We start from the raw sequence: 27,181 nt of genomic DNA on the forward strand, positions 1-27,181 counted from the left end.
TGGGGTTATGTAGAAAAGCAATTTATTCCATTATAAGCACTTACACAGTTAGTCATGAAGAGTAACAGGCCTGCTGGTGAAACAGGTCACCCAAAATAGAGATGGTATCAAACTAGTGGTCAAGGACTAACTCCTAAAAAAAAAAAGCAACTCTTATCCAGGATTAATTTAATTTTAAAAACAAATACAAGCTATTGATTCACTCTTCTCAACCTAACTGGACAGCCTACCTGTGCTACAACTGTCAGGTAAACAGACATCTTTACAACTTGGTGGTCCCAAGTTTTTTTTTAAAAAGACCATTTCACAGAAAGGAAAGAAATAATATGAAAACAGCTCAAGAAATACACTAACAAGCAAAAATATATGGGGAAAGAGGAACACGTAGTTTTGACTTAATTGGAGAAACTGAGAGGTCTACATAGGAAAATGTGCATCCTGGAAAGTCAGGTGTGAAGATTTTAGAGTAGGAATTTGTATGACTTGAATCTCCCCTATTTCCTGAATAAAAACAACACCTTGCAGTATTTATATTTCATGGCTCAGACACCTACCTCACTTGGCAATATTCCTTACTCACCCTAGCCTTTACTTAAATGAGTCTGAAAAACTTGGGGATATAGCATTAAGAAGAAAAATAACCACACACAGTGTTCCCCTTTCTGGGGCTACTTTAAACGTTTGTTACTAGAAAATTCCTGAAGAAAATTTAAATATAAGTCTGTGGCTTTGCTGAATCAATTCCCCCAGTTAATATTTAGAAAACACCCTCTGTTTGGGCTAATAGCATTGTTGAGGGTACCTATCAGAGAGGGGTAGCCAAACAAAGTCTGTGTCTCAAAACCAGTGTTATATCAATCTCAGGGTTGAGAGGAAAAAAAGGGGAGTCTAAAATCACAAGAAGTGCAGACATATCTAGGACCCTTGTCCTTCTGGATCCACGCTTCCTTCAGGGTCTTCATCATTATAAATATTCTCTGCCTGCCCAAAAACAAGAAAAAGAGAAAAGAGTATTTAGTAAACATAAAGGCTACTTCTGGAAGTGAAGGTTTCAAACAGATGAGGCCAGAGAGGCAGACTGTGGGCCATACAGTCTCTGCTGCAACTATTCAGCTCTGAAGTTGTCGGATGAAAGCAGCCACAGACAATCTGCAAATGAATGGGTATGGCTGTGCTCCAATAAAAGCGGGCAGCTGGCCCACAGGCCAAGCTCACTGGGGGAGGACATTCCCACAGAACTAAGTATGGTTACTGTTTGTCTTGATAATCAACCTTCTTGAGTTCTTTAACAAGACATTATTCATAATAGTCAAAAAGTAAAAACACAAATATCCATCAACTGATGAATGGATAAATAAAATGATACATCCATATAATACTATATTGTTTGGCAATAAAAAAACGTAGTTACATATTGTATGATTTCATTTATATTAAATGTGCAGAATAGGCAAACCCATAGAGAAAGTAGATTGGTGGCTGCCTACTGCTGGGTGGACTGGAGGAAAATGGGGAGTGGTGGCTAATGGGTATGCAGTTTCTTTTTGGGGTAACTGTGTTGATAGGTGCACAATTCTGTGAGTATATTAAAAATCACTGAATTGTGCATTTAAAAAGAGAGAGAATCCCCTCAAAATTGCATGTTCCAAATCTCAATTTATTATATTTTTTTTGAGGAAGATTAGCCTTGAGCTAACATCTGCTGCCAATCCTCCTCTTTTTGCTGAGGAAGACTGGCCCTGAGCTAACATCCATGCCCATCTTCCTCTACTTTATATGTGGGATGCCTACCACCCAGCATGGCTTGCCAAGCGGTGCCATGTCCGTACCTGGGATCTGAACCAGCGAACCCCGGGCTGCCGAGGTGGAACGTGTGCACTTAACTGCTGCACTGCTGGGCCGGCCCCTATAATAATTTTTAAAGGAAAATTCCTCTTGCATTAAAATAAACTCTACTCCCATCACTTGATGAAATACCTGTCTCCCAAGGCATAATCTTCAACACAGAAATCACTTTTATTTGGGCAAAATTTACTGTTCTTAGCATCTACGATGCACAAATCGCTAGGCTGGTGCTGCAGAGGACAGGATAGTCTTGTCTTCAAAGAGTCTGTGATCTGACTGCAGGGATAATGGATGTATACAAATGTGTGGTATTTTCTGACAATAGATGTATGTTTCTCCCTGCCACCAACTGGGTGCCTAACAATTCAGTTCTGACACTAACTACCCAGAGGCAGCATCAGACCTCATAGGTCTAAGGGCTGTGACTAAGGGTTCAGTCTCATAAGACTGTCCTCACTTTTAGAGATCAGTGTCAAACCCTGAGTGCCCAAGATACCTGCACACTTCTGTCCAACTTGGCTATCAATTTGAGGGTTTCCACAAGCCCCGCTCAGGTTTGATAATTTGCTGGGATGACTCACAGAACTCAGGAAACTGCTTTACTTACTATTACTGGTTTATTATAAAGACTACAACTCAGGAACAGCCAAATGGAAGAGATGTATAAGGCAAGGTGGGGAGGGAGCACAGAGCTTCCATACCCTCTCTGTGTAGCACTGATACATGATGGAGGCTCATCAAATCAAGAGCTTTTTCAAGAGTTTTTTTTTTTTTAAAGATTGGCACCTGAGGGGATGGCACCGTGGCTGAATGGCTAAGTTTGCGCACTCTGGTTTGGCAGCCCAGGGTTTTCGCTGGTTCGGACTCTAGGTGTGGATATGGCACCGCTCATCAGGCCACACTGAGGCAGCGTCCCACATGCCACAACTAGAAGGACCCACAACTGAAATATATAACTATGTACTGGGAAGATTTGGGGAGAAAAAGCTGGGGCAGGGGGGAGAAGACTGGCACTTGAGCTAACAAGTGTTGCCCATCTTCCTTTTCTTCCCCCCTTCTTCTTCTCCCCAAAGGCCCCCAGTACACAGTTGTATATTCTCGTTGTGAGTGCCTCTGGTTGTGCTATGTGGGACGCCGCCTCAGCATGGTCTGATGAGCGGTGCCACGTCCACGCCCAGGATCCGAACCAGCGAAACCCTGGGCAGCTGGAGTGTGCGAACTTAACTACTCAGCCACGGGGCTGGCCCCTCCAAGAGTTTTTGTAGAGCTCAATCCCACCCCAAACCTATGCCTGTGGTGAGTGGGACTGAAAATTCCAACTCTCTAATCAAGTGTTTGGTCTTTCTGGAGACTAGTCCCACCCTGAGCCTGTACAGAGGTCCCTTAAGTCACCTCCCTCAGCCTAAAACTCTGGTGTGACCAAAAGGGGCTCCTTATAAATAGCAATAGAGACTCCTATTGAAAATCCCAATGGTTTTAGGAACTCTGGCAGGAATCCGGACAAAGACCAAATATTTACTTTTTCTTATACCATAATAATTCTTAAAAAATTGAGTAAAATAACAACCTGGCCTGGAGGTAATGGCCTTGAAAGTGGTATAGTTCAACCTCCTACAACATTCCCATGGCCAACTACTAAAATACCTTTAACTGACAGGCTATCCAAGGCAGCCTATTTCACTTTTCTGTCAGAATTCTTAACTTTTTATATTAATTTTGTATGGGTATATCACAAGGAGAAAAGGGTGAGGTGGATTTTCTGTTTACATATGTAACACACCCTTATTATAAAAAATTACAATACAGAAAGGTATAAAGAAGAAATCAAGAACCCCTTAATGTACCAACCACATTTTGGCAAACAGCCTTCTAGATAGACATAATTAAACACAAGATTAGATACACATAATTTTAATATGAAGGATTCAATCACGCTGTTCTGCAATGTTTTCTCCCTACTTAATAAAACTAAGTGTACTTCTTTTTATCCAAATTTTCCAAAGTATGGATGTAGTATGTAATTTGTTAAGCCCGCTGGCGCAGCGGTTAAGTGCACACGTTCCACGTCGGCGGCCCGCAGTTCCCCAGTTCGGATCCCAGGTGCGGACATGGCACCACTTGGCAAGCCATGCTGTGGCAGGCGTCCCACATATAAAGTAGAGGAAGATGGGCACAGATGTTAGCTCAGGGCCAGTCTTCCTCAGCAAAAAGAGGAGGATTGGCAGCAATTAGCTCAGAGCTAATTTTCCTCAAAAAAAAAAAAAAAAACCACCCACAAATATGCTCATTTTACCTTTAATAGTGCCATTCTGTAAGAAAGTTCTGATTATTAAAACGTTTTCCTTCATGTTGAGCCAAACTTTCCCCTGGAGCTTATTCCTGGCTCTAGATCTACCCTGAGACACCACAAGTTTCTTTTGAATTCTTTTTCATTTATCAGGCTACCAGCATTCAAAAGTTATGCAATTATTTTTTTAAAATTGTGTTAAAATACACACAACATAAAACTGACCACCTGAACCACTTTTAAGTGTACAGTTCAGTGGCATTGAGTCCACTGACCTTGTGTGCAACTATCACCACCATCCATCTCTACACAGTGACAGTTTCTTATATTGCTCTATATTAGACATTACTTATTTTTATTAAATTCCAAAAGCTATGAAAATTCAAAAAAGGGCAATCACCTCTAATTGGAGTACTAAAAAGGCAGGGAATGTTTCTAAAGTCTAGTAAAGTTTCATGGAGAAATGGTAGTATTCAATACTGTGACATTGTGGCAGGAATTGTACCAGGCATGTTCACAAGTCATTTCAAGGGAATGACCATTCCTAAAGATTCAACTGCCAGCAAAGAGGGAAAAACAGGAGGCAAGGGAACAGTGAGGAGGCTATTTCAACAGTCCAGCAAGTGGTAATGAGAACCTGACCAGAAAATGAGAGAGTAGAGCAGAAAAAGAAAGTTGGGTATGTACGTTTGTATTTGTAAGATGAGTACAGACTGGAGAAATGAGATAGACGACACAAAATCTGATACTCAAACTAGACCTAGAGGCGAGCAGACAATGGAGGAGAAATCTTGAGTTTTCAAATCTAGCGAGCTGGGAAAACATTGGAGCAATATAGAAAACAGGAAAGGCAGGAGGAAAGGGGAGTAAAGAGACGGGGAAAAGAAGAAAAGTTTGATTTTGTTGAGTTTGAGATACCAGGGGGACAACCAGATAAAAAGCAGGCAGTTGAAAATGATAACGTGCAGACAAGTACTAAAGGCACACTTGGGAATAAACAGAACAGGGATGCCAATTGCATTCATGAAGTATATAAATATGAAATGATACTACATCTCATTTATCTAATCTCCCCCAAATTGACTAAACACTTACCATTTGCCACACCTGCATGATATTGTCTTCTGATACAGAACAAATCACCCAAGGTTCATTGGGATTCCAGGAGAAATCAGATATCTTGGCAGTGTGACCACCATGAATAAACTGAAAGAGAGGAAAACAAAGATATGAAAAGCAGACAGAGGACAATAAGTTACAGGCTATTTCAATACTGCTCAGCGTTTGTAACTTACCAACAACTCTGGTGGCCCATCTTCTGCATCTTCTGGGGACTGTTCCTCTCCAATTTTACTAGCACAAGAAGATTTTTAAAAGTTAAAACAGAGTTATGCTGAGTAACTAATTTTGGAAAGTAAAAATAAACAAAATAACTCCACAAAGAGTAACTAACACAAGACTTACCTTAAATCCCAGACATTCAGCCTGCGATCAGTACCACTGGAAGCCAAAATCGTCTCATTGTGAGGTGACCACTGAACCTACACATAAGAATGAAGGAAACAGAAAGCCATAAATTAGAAAACTGAGGAGAAAAAATACCTAAAATTGTATGTAATTTAAAAAATTTGTAAATAAACGGGAAGAAAAAGTATTTCAGACGTAATTAAAACTGACAGCTAAGTAAGATAATTTCCTGTATGAAAATAACCCACGACTAGACCTAGGCTATCAGCTTTTGTTCTAGTTCATCTTGTATTTTTGGGATCTCATCTTATCTGTTCTTATTGTCTAATTCTGGCCTCTAGGCAAATGTTATCCAATTCTGACCTAAGAAGTGAAGTACAGAACACAAACACACACAAATTATTTTCCCAAGTACTTATTATGAATTCAGTATCACACGTAAGACTGATTAAAAATGACTCCTTCCAACAATGATTTTATAAAAGTTACCTCTACACATGCAACAGTCACATACTGTTACACTGTTTGGTAAGAAAGTCCTAGCTTCACAGTACAGATAAGCGAGCATTAGCGACCAGTATTTAGGGAAGAATCTGGATACCCTCCAGGCAAGAACACCATTACAAGAAAGGACAAAGATAGAGTGAAAACAAAATGTTTGTTGGAGTAGGGTGAAGAGTAGAAAATGAGGTTAAAAAACTAAATGCATATGAGTATGGCTCAAGAGCCCAGTTCAAATGCCACATTCATACACAAAAATTTTGACTACCCTTAGGTTCTTAACACTTGACAAAACAATTTTTTATTATACTGTTTCTAAATGGGCCTTTCCTTACTATAAAATTTTAGGCACTTCGATAGCAAAGACTATAATGTATTCCTCATAGTGCCCTAACAATGAGCTTTGAACACAGTATAACAATTACTTCCTGAATTGAGTCTGAGGGCTTTGTATGTTAAGAAAGGAACTTAAACTGATCAAGCAGAAAACATGGAGCCAGTACTTGAGGCATGAACTGTGAAATCAACAGACATGGCAAGTTATAAAGGATGAAGGAAGAGACAAGTGGCAGGAACAAGGCTGATAAAATAATCAGGCACTAGTTTTCTTAATACCTTAAGAATGTAAGCAGCCAATGACCATTTTGAGAAAGTAAAGAAATAACGCAGAAAAAGTAATCCCAATTCCTAGAGAGATTAGCATAGGCATACAGAAGATTTCCATTATTTATAGTAATAAGATAAAGCACAAATGTGCCCACTCACACATCCAGGCTTTCCTTTAAAAAAAAAAAAAAAACAAAACAGCAGCATTAATTTCTTACCTGAAATATTTCATCCTTATGTGATTCAAAGGAATGCAACTTCAGTTTCAGATTTCTCAGATCCCACAAGGCAACAGTCTATGTACAAAAAGGAAAGCAAGAGCAATCAATTTTTTTAATCAGAAGAAAACACCCATAACTAAAAGATCTCTGCATTCAAAAGAAGCCAGAGAAATTCACTGTTTTCTCTTAAAATAAATCAAACAGACCTTGTCAGCTGATCCTGTGGCAAGAATGAACTCACTATAAGGATTGAAAGAAAGGCAGTTCACTTCAGCTGTGTGAGCATCAACTGAGTGGCTTGGTTTGGAAGTATTGTTTGAACGAGTATCCCAGCTTCAGGAAAAAAAGAAAAAGAGGAAAAAAGCTTGAAAGGAGCAACTAAATATAAATCAGATAATATATGGAGAAAAAAATTAAAAAATGGATTCTACTCACATCATAAGCTTCTGATCATCAGCAACTGACCCAAACAGAGACTCATGGAGCAGATGCCAGGAAACGTCTTCTACTACTGCTGTATGCCCTGTAAAGATGGTCTTCGCATCCACAACTTTTCCCTCCTTTGGAACGGCACTGATGTCCCATAGGCAGATGGTCTTAAATGTAAAATTAACTATTATATAAAAGGAAGATTCTCACTCCCCCACACACCCTAGAAAAGAAACCAACTGATAACCAGGCCAGTTTTGCTTCAAAGTGGGAAGGATACGCACGTGGTCATCTGAAGCACTAAGTAAGTGCCCACTGAGGTTTGGGTTCCAAGAAAGCCCATAGCCTTCCTTCTGATGTCCTCGGAGACGCAAGTCTGGATTGCACTCTCCAGAAGGGTCTGCAAAGTACCACACACATCAAGACTATCCAGTTCACTGCCTCTTTGAGACTACTAAGCATAAAGGAATTTTGATCAGGAAGTCTAAAGCTCTGAATATCTAGCAATACAGACCCATTATGACCAAATATGTAATGGTTAAGCTGCACCATCATTCTGTTCTATGTAAAGAAGCATTTTTCCCCACTTAAGGAAGAATGAAGGAAGAATGTCCACACATATCAATATAGATCATAAAATGTTAAATTATACAAAAAACTAACAAGCAGCTAAACTCGGACTGAGTGGAACAATGTATTCCCATAGTGACTCATTATTTGTATTTGAATTGAAGAGGGCAGGTACCTGGTTTAGAAGGATGTTTCGTATAGTCAAAAACAAGAACGTCACTGGACGGAGTCTTTGTTGCAATGATGCAAGGGTTCTGGGGCATATAACGTGCCCTGTTTACTTCTCCTTCATGGTTGATCTTGATTTCTATTTCAATTTTTCCACTAACGGAGCCAAAACCTCCAAATTCTGTAAATAAGATAAATTGCAAATGAGGACAAAGCAAGAGCTACTCTCTCTATATGTCACTCAAATGTATGACCCAGGCAAGGCTTTTTATCGGTGAACTGGTATAATACTACAAGTAATCTAGACATTTGTTAGCACTATAAAGTGCTTTCATACCCCTTATTTCATTTGATTCTTACCACAACCCTACATAGGAGGGAAGATGGTTATCTCCTCCAAAAACTTTACACTGGAAACCAAAGCTCAGAGTACCTACATTAATTTGTTCATGGTGACACAACTACAGCAGAACCTAAACTGAATCCCTATCTTTCTGACTCCCAGGGAGTTCACTTTCAGCTATACCTACAATGACTCTAGGTAGTTACATAGCTAATAAGAAGTATTATATCACTACCTAAAAGTAAGGAACATGACCAACTCCACTTCAAAAGTAGGTTCTCAATAGGCAGTTTTCAAACCTCATTTAAAGTAACAAAAAAGTGTGCTGAATAAATTAAACCTAAGTTACTATCTTAATGAATATTAAGTACACAGCGTGCTAGGTACTAACCAGTCCCTCTTCCACCATTTATTTGAAGCTCTAGTTTGGAATGACCTCTCCAAAATACCACCACACCCATTCTTCTCCCTACACCATTTCTCTTAGTCAGGTGAGGAAAAACAGAGCTACAACAGCTAGTTCCATTTTCCTGACCTCTCACTTACACTTGCCAACCACAGGCCTTGGTTGAAATAAACCAGGTAGGCAAGGACTAGACAAAAACATTTTCTTATTCACATTTGACTACTGTATGCACTCAGAGGGTTCTCCCAAGTACCATTATAAAATGTATAATATAATTTGTGATTATGTCCATCTTGGCAGAGCAATGTATAAACAAAGGTAGTTAATAATTAGTCCAACACTATAGAAGGTAGCATGATAAGGTACCTAAGAGCCTTGACCTAACTGACTCTGCCACTTATTGTCTTGGTGATTTGGGGAAGGCGTTCCATTTCTCTGAGCCTCAAATACCTTATCCATAAAGCAAAGTTGTGAGAGTAACTTGTAAACGAAAATGCTGTCAAAGGCATTGTTATACAAGGGTTACACTTCGAAGGACAAAAATCTTTTCTAAAAGCAAGGATGTAGATGGGTAATATGGCTGGCATATTAGATAACTTTCAACTTCAAAATAACTTTTATAAGTTGAAAAGCAAATGTTTTAAACAGGCTAAAAACCTAAAAATAAAAAGTTCAAAATAGTCTCTAAAGGAGGAAAAAAACCCCAAACAACCCACATTAAAGGAATTTCTTCCAGAACTCTAGACCATGAGCATCTACAATGTAAAAAAAGAAGGCACAATATGATACGTGATCTCAAGGAACTTTTGGTCCAAGCACAGGGAGAGAAGCACACAACTATAGATGACTTATGACAAAAAAACCTAACTGCCAGAAATGAGACACCAATAACAAGGGAAGCGCAGCAGCCGGCATGGAGCCCACAGACAGGGGGTAATCATTACATAATGTGGGTTATTTCGGTATTGAGTATCTACTAAAGCATACACTCCTTAACTGCAGATAAAGTACAGTAATAAGAAGTCAGCTTACAGAATTCACAACTGAGTTTTTATGAAGATGAGTATTTATTTATGGAAAAAATAATTAAAGGTTCAGAAGCTGACATTCAAAAGGCCAAATCTGAAGTAGGAAAGATTGAGGTATCAATGTACCATAAGGTGAATGACTACCAAGGTCCAACCATATTTCTATTTTGCTTGCTTCTCTCCATTTAAACACTATTTAAAAACTGAGGTATAACAAAACAGTAAAAGTATCCAGCTTGATGAATTTTTACATATGTATACACCAGGGGAAATCACCACCCAGATCAAAATATAGAACATTTCCAGCCCCCCAGAAGGCACCATCATGTCCCTCCCAACCAACATTCCCTCCATAAACTAAGTAACCAGCATTCCAATTTCTACCGAGCCACCGTTTGAGCTCATACACATTTTAGGACTAAGAATAAGTTCTAACATCTTGAGCCAGACATTCAATTATTTCATCACGATTTAATAGTTTATAATTCAGACAAAAGACTAAAGATAGCTTTTTTAAAAAAACATAAAACCATTCCCCCATGTAAGTTGCTAAAAATAAACTTGTTGATATTTGAAGATCTTGGTAACAGAGTCTGAAGTAAAATTTTACATCTAATCTATTTTCAGTGCTTGAAATATAACTACAGCTAGACTGAATCTAATATAAACATACAAATCCTTTAAAATGTCAAAACAGGTCTAAGCCAGTTTTTAGTTCTTTTACTTAGAAAGTTCAATGATCTTTTGAAGCTGTCTGCCACCAATTACCTCAAACCAAGTAGAAGGTCAAGTAGATGGTAATCAATCAATGGCTCAATCTGAGAATTCAGGACATTTTATCTGAGAGCAAGGAAAGACTAGGAAGCCATCTACCTAACAACCACCCCAGAAAGTGAGAGACATCAGGATATATCTACTTCCATCACTGTTGAGATTATATGGAGAGAGCACCCCCGTGCCCCTTTTATTTATTTATTTTTGAGGAAGATTAGCCCTGAGCTAACATCTGCTGCCAATCCTCCTCTTTTTGCTGAGGAAGACTGGTCCTGAGCTAACATCCGTGCCCATCTTCCTCTCCTTTATACGTGGGATGCCTGCCATAGTATGGCGTGCCAAGCCCACACCCGGGATCTGAACTGGCGAACCCCAGGCTGCCGAAGAGGAATGTGCTCACTTAACCACTGTGCCACTGGGCTGGCCCCCCTACCCCTTTTAAGCACCAAACCTACCCAGTAATCTGAAGAATATTTGGGAGGGGGAGGTAAAAGGAAGAGGAAGAAATGGGAGATACACTGTGTAAACCTAGGGAAAGTTACAAAACACCTCTATCAATTTCCTTGTGAAGATTAAACAGGATGACATATAGTTGTACAATATATCACACATATTACTGGTATTTTTAATTATTCCTCTATTATTAAGCATTCGCAAGAGGGATAAAGGTATTATCAGAACATAAAAGCAAACTGGTTTGATGCCACTCAAACAACTTGGTCACCAGAAAAAGTTTTAAATATATATTTAAGATACCATTTCAAAAACCAGTGGAGAAAACGGATTAGTCAGCAAATGGTATTAAAAAAAAAAAACTGCTAACCACTTAGAAAAAAGCTTGGATTCCTATTCCATACCTAACACCATAACAAATACCAGAAAATTAAAGCTTTAATGGTCAAAACAAAAATATGAGAAAACAACAGCTAAATATTTTTAAATCTTGAAATGATAAAGGCCTTTCAAAGAATGACACAAAATCTCAAGGACATCAGAGGACACTTGGACAATTAAAAATTTACAGCTTCTAAATAAGATTTAAGATTATAAGATAAACTGGGAAAAAAATCATCTGCAACCTATTTGTTGGGGATAACTTATACAGAAAGAGATAACCCAAAACAAAAAATGAGCAAAACACATAAATAGGCAGCTAAATGGAGAGGCAGACAAAAGACATATATATATATATATATATATATATATATATATATATATATATTTTTTTTTTTTTTTTGAGGAAGATTAGCCCTGAGCTAACATCTGCTGCCAATCCTCCTCTTTTTGCTGAGGAAGACTGGTCCTGAGCTAACATCCGTGCCCATCTTCCTCTCCTTTATGCGTGGGATGCCTACCACAGCATGGCGTGGCAAGTGGTGCCATGTCCGCATCTGGGATCCGAACCAGCGAACCCTGGGCCACTGAAGCAGAACATGCGCATTTAACCGCTGTGCCACTGGGCTGGCCCGACAAATATTTTAACGTAAGTTCAACACCACAAATAACTTAAAAAGCAAAGTAAAATAAGATTGTAGTATCAAGTCCAATGTTGGCGAGGGCACGGAGAAACAGACACACAGATCTGCTGCTGGTGGGATTGTGAATCTTTTTTGAAGGGCAACTTAGCAGTATCAATTGTACTTGAAAATGTTCTTGCCCTCTGATCAGCCCATTTAGGAAATTATTATACAGCAAAACTATGAAAGATGTATGTACAAGAACGGTTTTGTAGCCAAAAGATTGGAAACCACCTAAATGTCAATAAATAAGGAATGGTTAATTGCAGCACAGTAAATAGCCATCAAAAGGAGCAGATCTCTAAATGCTTACACAGAAAGATATATAAGATACGTCTGGCTGAAAAAGCATATTCCATGCTTTGTCTTCAGTACCAAGAAAAATGCGTGGCATACAATACTTAACATATTTACTGAATGAGTGATTCAGTAAATGGGATAAATCATTCAGAAAACTATTTATCAATTTAATAGTGACCTATAGGGAATTGGTTTATGGGGAGGGGTCATGTTGTTTTATATTTGCTTTGATTTTTTAAAGTAATTTATTACATTACCAATCAGAGTATTTGCTTTGTGCCTAAATAACCAAAAACCTTATTTAAAGACAATTTATCTTCACTTAAAAGGAAACTGAGGCTCAGAGGCTAAATAATTTACCCCAAACCAGACAGCTCGTGAGCGGCACAACAGGGTCTCAAGCCCAGCTCTTCTGACACTTAAGCTCCGCGTTCTTTTTCCTCCATCACTGATGCCTACTTAGAGAATAACTTTCCGGTAACCATATCCTATAGTTACACACTTGGGTCAGCGACACAAAATCATGTTTGCTGACCTTTATCCTAAGACCTTATTTTGCATTCTGCATCATCCTAAGCTAAAAATGGAATGATCAAAAGATTGCCCATTACAATCTTGGCAAATAACTGGAGCCCACAAGAACTTAGATAAAGGAATGGATTCCGCTAATCAGGAGAAATCTAAGATAAACATTAAACAACCATTTTCTGGAGCACAAATCTCAATAATGAAGGCTCATCTTCCACCTCTTGTTAAGAACTTGAGTTTAAGGACAACAACAAATGAAATTCACTCATTTCTACCTCTTCTGAAAGGGATAAAGTATTTCATGAACAGTCAAACCCTTAGGTTACCTCGTAAAAATAGGACATAATTAAACAGTTCATTTAATTTTTTTTTATATACAGCAAGCGTCATGGTTAAGTCATTTCTACCACTTGAAACCTGGAAAGAGTAATTTAGGCCAGTGCTTCTCAATCTTTTTTTCATTATTGCCCCTCTAAGAAACCTTGTAAGACATTTTTTCTGACCCTCCCCCAGACGAAATTTTAATGCCACAGAGAGCCTATGTATGCTGTGTGTATCTGTGCTTTAGACATTCAAAGAGTAAGACTGTAGTCACACACACCCCGCTCCCCCTAAGGACCACTTTTCACTTCCTTAGGGGGAACATATCCCATGTTGAGAATGCCTGCAAGCACAGCAATAATACATGGTGGATCTTTGCTTCTTTCAAGTTTAGAAACTCCCCGCCACCAAATTTAGTAAAGAAAGGTTTATAGAAAAGGTACAGAACCAAGCATGTGTTAAGTATGTCTTCTGACATCTAATACCTATAATTCAAATTCAGGCTTTCCAAACTTTAAAATCTTGTTTCTAACTCGAGAGACTATTTTATTAACCTACACAACGTTTTTACGATAATTCAAAGATATCAAAGACATAACCCATACATCATTCCTTCTTTCACCTTTAAGATTCCTACCTCCTTTCTCACTGTCGTAGTGTGAAGCATCAAACTGAGCATCATCATTAGGGAGCTGCACACTGGCTATCACAAGGTGGTTTTGTTCATCCGACGTGTGTGTCCCCAAGACAAGTCGATGAATGCTGAAATCTTTCCCTTCTGGCCTGTAACAGAGATATACGGTCACCATTCAAATTAGCAACACTAAGAAAGACTACAAAGTCAGTGATATAAATGTATGCAAAAGGCACTATTACAACCAGGTTTTGAGGAGAAAGTCACTAAGAGTCACATTTTCTGCTTTTTGCTGAGGAAGATTCACCCTAACACCTGTTGCCAATCGTCCTTTTTTTTTTTTTTTTTTTTTTTTCCATGAGCCACCACCACAGCATGGCTGGTAACAGACGAGTGGTGCAGGTCTGTGCCTGGGATCTGAAGCTGGGCCGTTGAAGTGGAGCACAGCAAACTTAATCGTTAGGCCACAGGGGCTGGTCCCACATTTTCTACTTTTAATTAATCTTCCACAGAGCACAGTATAAGGAGAACTATATAGCACTTAATTTTCTAAGTATTTCTTGACTATGCCAAAAATTTATGTTTTAGGGAAAAAGTCTAATGTAATAAAATGTGGATTACTCACTCTTTTACAATGAATTGGAATGAAAGAAACAATTGTTAGGTATACTAATACTTTAGGTTACTTCATTAGGTTTACTTCACTAAAAAGGAAAGGAAAGGAAATAACATAGGTAAACTAACTGTTCAAACATTTACTCAGCGCTTAATCAATGGACACATTACTCCAAATTCTAGAGAAGTGCAAGATTAAGATGTGATTCCTGTCATCAAAAAACCAGGGGCAACTTGGCAGTCACATAGAAAAATAACTAAAATACAAGTCAACATATCATTTGAAGACCCTAATAATGCTATGAAGCATTATTCCAGTTTAAAGATGAAGGTACTTGAGGTTTAGGAAAATTAAGCAACTTGCCTAAGATCACACAACTACTAGGTAATAGAACGAGGACTGAAGACCAAATCTGACATTGCATATGGGAAAACACAGCAGGAGAAAAGGCTAGAAAACAGATTAAAATGAGACTCTAGCATACTGAATCCCAGCTTAAGGTATTCTGGACTCTATACTGTAGACAACAAAGGACCATGGAAAATTTCTAAGGGACATAGCATCACTTGAGTTATCTCAGATGGATTAATCTATCAGTGTAAAGCAGCGATTCTTAAAGTGTGGTATCAGGAGCAATAGCGTCAGCATCACCTGGGAAGTTTTACTAGAAATGCATATTCTCAGACCTATTCCAGATCCACCGAATCAGAAACTCAAGGGTGGGCACCTGAGGAGCTTGACAATCTGTTTCACAGTCTCTCTAGCTGATTGTGATGCTACACAAGTAGAATTCATTGGGGCTTATAAATGGACTGTCAAGTGACGAAAGGAAAAAACCTAGGAAATGTCAAACCAAAGTCAGCTATGATAGGGAGAAAGCTGGGGTGGGACCTCCATGAAAAGAAAGAATATACTCAGTTTGGAACATGTCATGTTGGGGAAGCCAGGAAGATACTCCAAAGACACCCAGTAGGCACTTGAAAGTTCGACAGAGCTCAGACGTTGGATCTAGAGACACTAATAGGAATTCCTTTTGGGAGAGGTTTAACAGCCATCTACAGCCTACATAGAAAAAGGAAAGGAGAAAAGTGGGCTGTCAACAGAAAATCGGACACGGCTGCGCTTAGAAGCTTAACGAACCAAAGGAAGTGAGGGAGGGAAGCTGAGTATCATAGATGTACAATTGTGTTTTGTTTTTAAAAAAGATATGAAAAAACACACAAATAAACAAAAAACTAAACACTTGGCATTAGGGATGCTTGTTTATAAGTAATCCTCATCTCAAAAAAGTTAACACCGTTACATGAGAATACCAAAAAAGGAAAGAAAAAATGCAGGGTATCTGACTAACGTCAAACCTCGCAGAAAGGTTTATTTACCCAGATCTGCTAAAGGAGAAAGCTACGAAGATGACAGCACAGATTCCAGCCTTGGGGGCTTCAGTCTAATCCACTGCTTTCCAATCACTACATAATCTGGGCCAATAGCTGGGATCCACTGGTCCAATATACATAATTTAGCACGTGACTACAGTAAATCTGGAATCACCATTCAACCATTGCTCATCAAGGACTCTGCCACAGGTTCCTAAAGTGTTTGAACCCTCACTGAACTCCCGACAGAAATGACTCCCTCCACTTATCCTGAACTCAAGTAATTCTGACGATCAGTTGAAGACGGGAACTCTTGGTCGTGATAAAGAAGCTTCCAACCTTACGTCTAGGTATTTATTGCGGTTGTTTAACACCCTTAGGACAGATTTCTTCTTCTTTCTTAAATGCCACTATGCAAGGAGCAGCCTCATTCTTGAATTAATAAAATTTATATGAAATTTCTATTACTGGGGCCAGCCCAGCAGCGCAGCGGTTAAGTGCGCACGTTCCGCTTTGGCGGCCCAGGGTTCGCTAATTCAGATCCCGGGTGCCGACATGGCACTGCTTGGCATGCCATGCCGAGGTAGACGTCCCACATATAAAGTAGAGGAAGATAGGCACGGATGTTAGCTCAGGGCCAGTCTTCCTCAGCAAAGAGAGGAGGATTGGCAGCAGTTAGCTCAGGGCTAATCTTCCTCGCCAAAAAAAATAAATAAATAAATAAATAAAATCTGTTACTTGTTGAGCTGAAGAATAGCCTAATAACCATATTTTGCAAATACCTTGACTTCTAAAGATCTGAGTTTTGAAGGGATTTAGTTATTTAGTACACAATTTTTAAATGTTAATCTGAATTGAACAGTGAAGCAATTTTATAATTAAAAAATCCATTATTCCGACAGGCACACTGGTTTTGCTAAAACTTCTATTATCCAAACTCACCTTCATCTGTGCATGGTCAGTTCCTCCTGGAAGCCGTTCCTGATATCCCAAGTCGAGGTAATTTTTGTTTCCTCTGATTATTTTATCTGCGCCACTCTTAGACTAATTATTTTTATTGTTATACGCACGAAGTCACGGCAGGGAAGCTGTCTTATGTAAATTTATACATCTAAATTGATACATGGCACCTAGCACACCCTCAATACAACGTAAGGTAAATTAGATAATATTTTCTATTAGAAATAAGCTACCTGTGTGTAAGAAATACACGTGACTGACCTCTCACTAGGTAAATCCCCTTAATCGTAAACCATCCCTCCTTTCAGGTGTGAGTCTAAGCATCTCTCTAAAACTGCTCTGAGCACATCTAACTACAATCACTAGTCTACATCTGCCTTTCCAACTAGACGTGTGTTCCCTGAAGGCGGGTACCACATCTACAGTCATCTGTGTGTTACCCAGCTACTACCAACGAGATTCGCACGTTTTGTCAAAAGAACTGGATTCACCCTTACACTTCGTGAAAGCTGACACGGTTTCCGTTATTATCCGACAGACTACAGTTATAATACGGTTACTCAATTCAGCATCAGAAAAAGCAAACGAGCTTTCTCTTATCAGGTTAATTACAAAATAATTTCACATTTCGCCTAGAAGAGAACGTCACCAATAGGTTGTTTTGATCGCGTGCCTTCGACGGGTGACTGGCGAGAGGAAAACAGGGAAAATCAAGGAGAAATCGACACTGAGGACACCACAAAGTAACGTTCCAGGGATTCCTGTTACCTGGTCACATCTGGAAGCCACTGCGCAGTCAGGCTGGGCCACTCCAGGGCATGGGTCATCACCAAATCGTAAAGAAAAGGGGTGTTCTTTTTCCATATTTTGTACTCTTCGTTGATCACACGTTCTTCCACTGCGTCATCAAAGGCTGCTAAAAAGTTAAAAACAAATGAAGTTAGCGAACACGAATGGAAACCGAGGGAACCCATCCAAAGCTGCCAGCACGGGTCCCGATTCTGAAATGGCAGCATCTGTCTCAAGCCCCTCGAGGCGGAGGCAACGCCGCGCTCCCCACCTTCGCGGGCCCGGAACTCCGCTCCGGGCATCCGGGCCAGACGCTCCGTTAGCCCTTCGGGCGACGGCCCGGGACTCGGGAGCCCGCTCCCTGCACGCCAAGTGTGCGGACCCGGCGAGGAGGCCCGAGCACCGGCCCTTGGGGGAGGCAGCGGGGCGGGCAGCCCCGGGAGACGCGGGGGCACCGACAGGGGAGCGCTGGCAGGAACCAAACCCCGCCGGGGCCCCGCCGCCAGCTTCACGCCGCGGCGACGGGCCTCCGCTCCCTAGGAGGTGGCGCGCCGTTAGCCCGGCCCGCGGGGCGGCGACTCCTCACGCCGTCGATGGTGGGGACCGCACTCAGCCCTGTCGGGCCTGCCATCACTGTTAGGCCGTGTCGAGGCCGCGGCGCAAGCCCGGCACCCCCCGCCGTCCTGGGGCGGCCCTGGCACCCTCACCTTCCTTGTCGGCCATGGCGGGCAGGCGAGCCGGGGCGATCCCGGGGTCGAGCGTTGCGGGAGGGGCGGGGAGGCTGCGGGCGCTCGCTCTGCGCGCGCGGCCTCTATTGTTTCCTGCCGCTCCTGCGTGAGGGCCGACTCGCGCACCTTCGCGCCAACACCGGCCAATCGGAGCGCACCGAACAGCGAAGTGGGCGGGGAAGCCGTGATCGCAGCCTATCCCGACGCGCGGAGTCGCTTTCCGCGGGGCCGAGGCGCGCGCTCCGCCCCTGCCCCCACAGGGCCCGGAGCCGACTTCCTTCGATTGCGCGCGCGCGGGTCTCGGGGTAGTGCGCCTGCCCGGGGTCACGTGAGCGGTTTAGTCCGCACTCTCCTGGGGGCAGCCATTTTCTTAAAGGCTGTTAAGCTAACGACCCTTTCAAAGTACTCAGATACGAAGTCTAGGATGCTTTCAGGTCTAGTTGTCCACTCGGGGTGAGGCGGCGAGAAGAGGCCTCTGTCACTCAAACCTAGAGGTGTCTAATTCAAGCGTCCTCTATTCCTAGGTCCTCCAATTTATTTCCTTAGTCCTTAGAAAAACCATTGTTGAAGCAAGTGCAGAAAATGGGGCCTTCGCCTTTGAAACATGTGTTCCAAGCAGCGGGGCCTAGAACGCAAGCCGCAGGGGATCAAATACGTCGTCCGCGTGAATGGAGTCCTGGTTCTTTAAGAGTGTGTGTCTAGGGGCGGAGTCCAGAGCGGAAGTTGTAAGTCAGGGCCGAAGACAGGCTGATGAAGGGCGGAAGGGGAGTATCCAGTGCCGCAATCATGGCGGAAGAAGGGGAAGATGTTAGAGACTACAATTTGACTGAGGAGCAGAAGGCGATCAAGGCCAAGTATCCTCCAGTCAATCGGAAGTACGAGTGTGAGTAGGTGGCTCGCTTCTCTCATCCCCTCTCCTTGCCCGGGGCTTCCGGCCTCACCTTCTGCTCTGCCCCATAAGGTGCTTCAAGGCACGATCCCATTTCGCCCTGGATTGTAGTCTCTTGTACTTGTCCGGGGGATGCTGATGGAAGAAGCCACCTGGTCTAAGAGTCGGGAAGCTTGGGCTCCCACATTTACAGTCTCTTGAGCTTTTTCCCACATATGCTTAATGACATTTATTTTGTGGGAATTTTGCTAGTGTGTTAATTCTAAAGATAGCCATATTTCCAAGTGTTTGCGGGGTTGTCGCCGCCAGGGATCTCCAAGAGTGGGCTAGTTAAGAGTGTGGGTAGGTTAGAGGACTCGGAGAGCTAAGTGGGGAACTTCTAACCTGGTGTTTTGCCTGGATCGTGTTGTTGGGAAAAAACCATAACCTAGTTTTGCCATTTATTAGCTTAGTAACTGGGCAAATCATATAATCTCTCTTTGCATCCCAGTTCCTTTATCTGAGCAATAAATGAGATAATAATTATGAAAGTATAGCGCAGAGTCTGAAGTTCAATATAAACGGTAGACGACTATCCCTAAAGGTTGCTGTGGTTTGGGAAGCACAAATCGGACTCTTATTTCCCCGCTTAAAATCTTTCATTAATCTCCCGTTATCCTCTGTACAGAGTTCAACTATTTACCATAGCATCCTAGGCTCCGTACTTTGTGGACCCTGCATATCTCCCTAGCTCTCCTTTCTCTCACTTAAAACAATTTTTTAAAATTACTTTTAAGGGTCATATGTATGATTCAAAGTTCAAAAGGTACAACAGGTATGCAGTGAAAAGTCAGTCTTTCAGCTCTGATTCCCCAGCCATGTAGTGTTCCTCTCTAGATCAACCATCCTTACCATTTTCTTATGCGTACATGCACACATGCTATTTCTGTTCTTTTGCTCTTAGAAACAATGCAGCAGGGAATATACTGGTACAGCCATTGTTTTGCACATGTGCAAGCATATCTGTAGAATAAATTTCCAAAAGTTACATTGCTTTGTCAAAGCATTCATGCTTTTTTAACTTCAACAATTATTGCCAAATTGCTCTCGGTTGAGATGCCAACTTATACTCTCCGTAGCATTGTATTGTGCCTCTTTCCTCACACTTGTACTAATTTACTGTTGCCATACTTTTTGGTCTTTTCTAGTTTGTTGTGTCTTGTCATACTAATTACATTTTTGTTATTATAAATGGAATTGAATTTTCTTTTTCTGGAAAAGGTTCACCCTAAGTTAGCATCTGTTGCCAATGTCCCTCTTTTTTTTTTTTCTTCCCTAAGCCTCAGTACATAGTTGTATATTCTAGTTGTTAGTTCTATGTGAGCCACTGCCACAGTGTGGCTACTGACAGACAGGTGGTGGGGTTCTGCCACTGGGGACTGAACCCTGGCCACCAAAGTGGAGAGCCCCTAACTGTAACCACTGGGCCTTTAGGGCTGGCTTGGGTTGAACATATTAGTACGTCTGGAGCTGTTTGTATTTCCCTTCTGGGTTGTGTATATTCATATTCTTTACCCGTTTTTCTGTTGGGTTGTTGGTCTTTTTTACTATGCAGAAATTTGTTTTTATGTAGTTAAATTTATTAACCCTTTTTATGACTTCTGGGATATTATACTTAGGAAAGCCTTGCCCACTCTCAGATTGTAAAGTAATTCTCCTGTGTTTTCTTCTGGGACATTTGAAAATAAAACTTGTATTGAAGTACAATATGAGTATAGAAGAATGCACAAGGGCCAGTCAGGTGGCACAGTGGTTAAGTTCGTGCATTCTGCTTCAGCGGCCTGGAGTTTGCAGGTTAGGATCCCAGGCGTGGACCTACATATTGCTCATCAAGCCATGCTGTGGCGGCATCCCACATACAAAATAGAGGAAGGTTGGCACAGATGTTAGCTCAGTGACAATCTTCCTCAAACAAAAAGAGGAAGATTGGCAACAGATGTTCGCTCAGGGCCAACCTTCCACACCAAAAAAAAAAGAAGAGCGGTGCACATATCCCAAGTGAATTTACACAAACTGAATACATTTTTATAACTAGAAACTAGATCGATAAACAGAATATTACAGCGTCCCAGAAGCCCCTCTCATGCTCCTTTCCAATCACCATCACTCTCCCTGCTTCTCCTGTTAGCCTGACTTCTAACGTCATAGATTTGCTTTGTCTGTTTTTGTACATTATATAAATGGAATCATACAATATGTATTCCTTTTGTGTTTGGCTTTTTTCCCCTCATATTTGTGAGAAGCATATTTTTGCTGATATAGATTTTTCTTGTTTCTAGTATTTATGGTTTTTTTTTTTTTAACATTTAAATCTTGAATATGTCAAGATTAGGGTAAGGTGGAAATTAAGTATCCAATTTAATTATTTTCCAGATGACTTACCAGATATTCTAACATCGTTTATTTAGCAGTCTGTCTTTTTCCCCTGTAATTGGAATTCAAGGGGCCGACTTGGTGGTGCAGCAGTTAAGTGCGCACGTTCCGCTTCGGCGGCCCGGGGTTTACTGGTTTGGATCCCGGGAGGGGACATGGCACCGCTTGTCAAACCATGCTGTGGCAGGCATCCCACATATAAAGTAGAGGAAGATAGGCACGGATGTTAGCTCAGGGCCAGCCTTCCTCAGCAAAAAGAGGAGGATTGGCAGCAGATGTTAGCTCAGGGCTAATCTTCCTCAAAAAAAAAAAAAAAGAAATGCGACATGTTTATCATATATATAATATCCCTGTCTATATTTAGGTCTATAGCTGGACTTACTATTCTGTTCCTCTTTTTATGTGCGAGTGCCACAGTTTTAATTATTAGGGGATAATTCTATCTTTTCATATCTTGTAGCACAATCTCCCCCTTAGTACTTGCCCATTCCCTGCCATTCTTGCTTTGTTTTTTTCTGTGTGTAGTTAAAAATCAGCTTCTCAGATCCATAAAAATTACTACTGGTATTTTTTTAACTTTTCATTTTAAAAGTTCCAAATGTATACGAAACTAGGGAGATAGGATGATGATTTCTGTGTACAGATCTCCCAGCTTCAGCATTTATCAGCTATCAGCGTATCTTTTTTCATCTTTACCACTAGCCAGATTCCCCTGTGGGGGAGAAAAAAGAAATCTTTTTCCTGTACTCATCTGAGATTCATTGGCTGGCACTACAAATTACACTGACGAAAGGCAGATTAATGAGAGAATAACACGCAAGTTCATTAACAAGTGCACATACGCATAGGAGTACTCAGTGATGAGTAACTCAAAGGGCTGTTTAGAACTTGAGCTTATATAGCATCTTAACAGAAACAATTCTGTAGAGAAGTGACAAGACAAAGGAAAAGCACTTTGCACTTTTTTTTAAAAATTTTATTTTTCCTTTTTCTCTCAAAGCCCTCCGGTACATAGTTGTGTATTTTTAGTTGTTGGTCCTTCTAGTTGTGGCATGTGGGATGCCACCTTAGCATGGCTTGATGAGCAGTGCCATGTCCACTCCCAGGATCCGAACCGGCGAACCCCTGGGCCGCTGAAGCAGAGCGCGCAAACTTAACCACTTAGCCACTGGGCCAGCCCCGCACTTTGCACGTCTGGGGCAGCAAATTGTGGGACGGTAAATATATGGGGGAACTAATAGAAGATAAGGGCTGTCATTAAGTTTGTTATGTAGATTCCTCAGGTGCTGACTCTGGGCAGATGAGTCTAGAGTTTTCTTCAGTGATTAGTTTTTGTCCTTGTTGATAGAGAGGTGAAGGGGAACACCTTTACAAATTTATGTCCTACTTTTAGGCAAATAGTGGGAGGGCAGAGAATTTTTCTTTGTTGTTTTTCATTTTTTTCTTAATCTTCTCCCCAATGCCCCCAGTACATAGTTGTATATTGTAGTTGTGAGTGCCTCTGGTTGTGCTATGTGGGATGCCGCCTCAGTATGGCCTGATGAGCAGTGCCATGTCTGTGCCCAGGACCCGAACCAGCAAAACCCTGGGCCGCCAAAGCAAAGTGCTTGAACTTAACCACTTGGCCACAGGGCCGGCCCCCAAGAATTTTCCTTGTATCTGCTTCTCTCAGTTGTCTTGAGCTCAAAATAATCTTTATGGTAAAGTGGCATTATTTTGGGGTAGTACATTCTCCTACTTTTCACCTTCTTTCCTGTTACTTTAAAGAAAACCACAGACAAAAAGTAGCTGTTAGTATTTTTTCAATCATATTGATGCAGGCTAGGTGAGCCAAGGAGTCCAAAGAAAGATTTCTTGGACTCTCAAGGTCTGACAGTAGTGCTCTTTTGTTCAGAGAATAGCATGGGGACAGGACCCATGGGCAGTGAAGAGCAGCAATGGGTTGAAGGTCAGGCTAAATTTATAAGGCATAGGTATGTGAATTATTTCTTTACAAGACAAAGGAAAGATCGAGTAAAAAAGTCGTTAAAACTGTACCAGTGTAGGTGGGGTCTGGTTATCGCGTGGTCGTATAACTTTGGATACAAGTCAGGCTGAATCAGGTCAGGACATCCTATACTTCCCGGAGGATGATATAGATCGATGTGTAGGCCAGGATGCCTTGGGCTTCTCTCCCTGGGGCAGCCTTGATCTTCGTCAATGTTAATTCTAAACAGGGAGGATTAAAGCTTTGCTATTTATGTGAGTCTTTTTCTCCAGGAATGAGATATACCTTTCCATTTTTCAAATCTTATTTTATGTAACTTGAGAAGGTTATTTCTAGGTATTTCATCTTTTTTGTTTCTGATGTTAATGATCTCTTCCATGATAGTATCTCTATGGTTATTGATTATATTGGTGAAAGCTGTTGAATTTTATAATTAACTTTTTTACACTGCCTCTTTATGAATTCTATTGTAGTTAGTATAATTTTCACTTGATCCTCTTGGTCAGTCATCTCCAAGCTTTTTTCATTGCACACTCTGAGTTTTGTATGTTCTTCTGTATTATCACAATATATGCATTATAAACCTGTCTTTGCTTTCCTCTGACACCACTTCTGACACCAAATGTGTGGTTTTTCCAAACCAAGCAATTCTCCAGTTCTCTGACACCACCTGGGTGTCCAGCAATTCAATTCTGCCACCCTGAGTTAGCGCAGACCTCACAGGTTAAGGGCTCAGTCCCACAAGACTGCTCCCACTTGAGATGCCAGCCCCAAATGGAATGCCCAGGCTACCCACACTTCTGCATAGCCAACTGCAAATTCTGGTGTTCTCATGACCCCCTTCCTGAGGCTCAGGTTCACTCATTTGCCAGGACAACTCACAGAACTCAGGTGAACACCTTACTTATGCTTACCAGTTAGTTTATCATAAGGCATACAACTCAGGAACAGCCAAATGGAGGAGATGCACAGGGCAAGATATGGGGAGAGATGCATAGGGCAAGCTTGGAGAGTCCATGCCCTCTCTGGGCTTTTCATCCTCCCAGCACCTTGCTGAGATCACCAATCTAGATGTTCTCCTATTCTCTGTGTTGAAGAGTTTTTGTAACCCAATCTCCTGCTCCACCCTCCATCTGCCTGACACCCCACACTCATCCGTGGTGGGGGGTGGGGCTGAAGGGTCCCACCCTTTAATCTGTGTTTCATCTTCTCTTCCTGGTGACTGCCTCATTCTAAGGCTATCTGGGGGCCCCATCCTGAGTCACCTCATTAGCATAGACTCAGGTTGGCAGAGGGGGAGATCATTGTAAATAATGAAAGACACTCCTATCACTCAGGAAATTCCAAGGGTTTTAGGACCTCTGTGCCAGGAACCAGGGACAAAGATAAAATATGTATTTTTATTATATTTCAAAGACATTCAGTAAAAAACAGCAATAAAGAATGAGAGAGGGGCCAGCCCAGTGGCGCAGTGGTTAAGTGTGCACGCTCCACTTCAGTGGCCCAGGGTTTGCTGGTTCAAATTGCTGGGATGGACCTATGCACTGCTTGTCAAGCCATGCTGTGGCAGGTGTCCCGCATATAAAATAAAGGAAGATGGGCACAGATGTTAGCTCAGAGCCAATCTTCCTCACGAAAAAAGAAGAAAAAAGGAAAAGTCATTTTTACTTAAAAATGCCCTTGATGAGTTGGTAGAAACTATTTATTTTGTTAAATCTTGACCATTGAGTACATACCTTTTTGATATTCTGTGTAACAAAATGGGAAGTATGCGTAAGTGTTTCTGCTATGTGTCAAAGTATTGATGATTACCTTGAGGAAAAGAATTTCGGTAACTGTTGGAGTTGTGAGCTGCTTTTTTTCACTAAATACTGCTTTTTTCCCAAAATACTGACTGGAAGACATACTATTATTATTCAGACTTGGGTGTTTGGCATACATTTTCTTGAAAATAAAGTGATCTGTCACATTAGTGAAAATAATACAACATTTGTTGGCAATGATAAAATTCAAGCTTTCTGGGGCAGGCCCCGTGGCCAAGTGGTTAAGTTCGCGTGCCCTGCTTCCGGGGCCCGGGGTTTCACCAGGTTCGATCCTGGGCCTGGACATGGCACCACTCATCAAGCCATGCTGAGGTGGCATCCCACATGCGACAGCTAGAAGGACCCACAACTAAAAATATACAACTGTGTATGGCGGGGGTACTTTGGGGAGAAAAAGGAAAAATAAAATCTTTAAGAAAAAAAAATTCAAGCTTTCAGGTGAAATTAGAATTTTGGGAAACTTCTATCTTCCACCATGACCTTGACAGTTTCCCAGTACCTAAATAAAGACTTTTCTGATGAGATATTGGTGGTGATATTAGCAAATTCTATATAATTAAATTTATCAACAGTATCATATAACTCACTGAACTAATGTTTTCCAAAAAACCAATGCTTGATGTTATCCAATCAGGCATGAATAAGATCCGTTCTAAGCACAAGCTAGAACAATGGGTTTTAATGGTACAGAGTATGAAAAGTTCATTGTTACAGCTCCAGATTCCACATTGCGATTAACCTTTAAAAAACTACATTTCCAGATTTGGTGTACTATCAAGGAAGACTGTGTAATTTTTTGAAAAGCTATTAAAATACTCCTCCTTTTCCTTGGTTGGATTTGATTTATGTACTTCGACTAAATCAACATATGGCAACACATTGAAAGTCAGACACTAAAAATATTTGGAAAAATGCGAGACAGTGCCACTCTCTAAGTTTTTTGGAAAATAGTTATTTTTCATAAAAATGTACAATTTATGTTAAAGTGGGTTTATTTTTTTAAATGAATTAATACATATTTAAAAATTTTTTCAGTTAGAATTTCTAGCATCATTAATATTGCCAGATCCAACCCATATAAACAAAAGCTCTAGGGTCCTCAGTAATTTTTAAGAGAGTAAAGTGTTCCTGAAACCAAGAAATTTGAAAACCACTGCCCTGTAGCAATCTGTCATTGTCTTTTTAAATTGTTTTTAAACTTGAGGTATAATTTGCGTATAGAAAAGTACTCAGATCTTAAATGTAAAGTCCACTGAGTGTTGATAACATCTGCGTAACCAACACTCCAGTCTAGCTTCAGAACATTTCCATCACCCTAGAAAGTTCCCTTTTGCTCCTTTCCAATTAGTCTCCTACTCCCTTACCTTAAGGCAAACACTGTTCCGATTTCTATCGCCATAGCTTAATTTTGCCTGTTTTAGAGTTTCCTGTCAGTGGAATCCTGGTGGTCTAGTGGTTAAGATTCAGTGCTCTCACCGTCTTGGCCCAGGTTCATTTCCCAGTCAAGGGACCACACCACCCGTCTGTCGGTTGTCCTACTGTGGTGGCTGCACGTTGCTGTGATGCTGAAAGCTATGCCACTGATATTTCAAATACGAGCAGGGTCAGCCATGGTGGACAGGTTTCAGCAGAGCTTCCAGACTCAGACAGATGAGGAAG

The 27,181-nt window shown here is 41.0% G+C and overlaps 2 protein-coding genes across 14 annotated transcripts in view; one reads left to right on the plus strand and one right to left on the minus strand.

Moving 5' to 3' along the window:
* Nucleotides 1–5: 5 nt before the first annotated feature.
* Nucleotides 6–18,727, minus strand: RBBP4 (RB binding protein 4, chromatin remodeling factor). Its single transcript, XM_014837899.3, has 12 exons — nucleotides 18,391–18,727; nucleotides 17,663–17,810; nucleotides 13,949–14,094; nucleotides 8,102–8,275; nucleotides 7,641–7,756; nucleotides 7,363–7,523; nucleotides 7,134–7,260; nucleotides 6,925–7,002; nucleotides 5,597–5,673; nucleotides 5,428–5,485; nucleotides 5,228–5,338; nucleotides 6–981 (listed from the first exon to the last, which is right to left on the minus strand). The coding sequence occupies exons 1-12, from the start codon at nucleotides 18,404–18,406 to the stop codon at nucleotides 916–918; spliced, it is 1,278 nt and encodes a 425-aa protein (XP_014693385.1). The 5' UTR covers nucleotides 18,407–18,727; the 3' UTR covers nucleotides 6–915.
* Nucleotides 18,728–19,095: 368 nt separating this feature from the next.
* Nucleotides 19,096–27,181, plus strand: part of ZBTB8OS (zinc finger and BTB domain containing 8 opposite strand) — a 34,896-nt gene continuing 26,810 nt past the window's right edge. For 8 of the 13 annotated variants that reach the window (XR_011503499.1, XR_011503498.1, XM_044770274.2 and 5 more), the window contains exon 1: nucleotides 19,096–19,294. Coding sequence is in view for 7 of the 13 variants with exons in the window: in XM_044770274.2 (XP_044626209.1) it covers nucleotides 19,162–19,294 (133 nt within the window). In the remaining 6 variants the exon portion in view is untranslated. Of the gene's footprint in view, nucleotides 19,299–27,181 lie in introns of all 13 variants that reach the window. The other 5 variants (XM_070510437.1, XM_070510439.1, XM_044770277.2 and 2 more) reach the window with 4 other exon arrangements.

The sequence above is a fragment of the Equus asinus genome, chromosome 5 (assembly GCF_041296235.1).
Source record: "Equus asinus isolate D_3611 breed Donkey chromosome 5, EquAss-T2T_v2, whole genome shotgun sequence".
Classification (NCBI taxonomy): domain Eukaryota; kingdom Metazoa; phylum Chordata; class Mammalia; order Perissodactyla; family Equidae; genus Equus; species Equus asinus.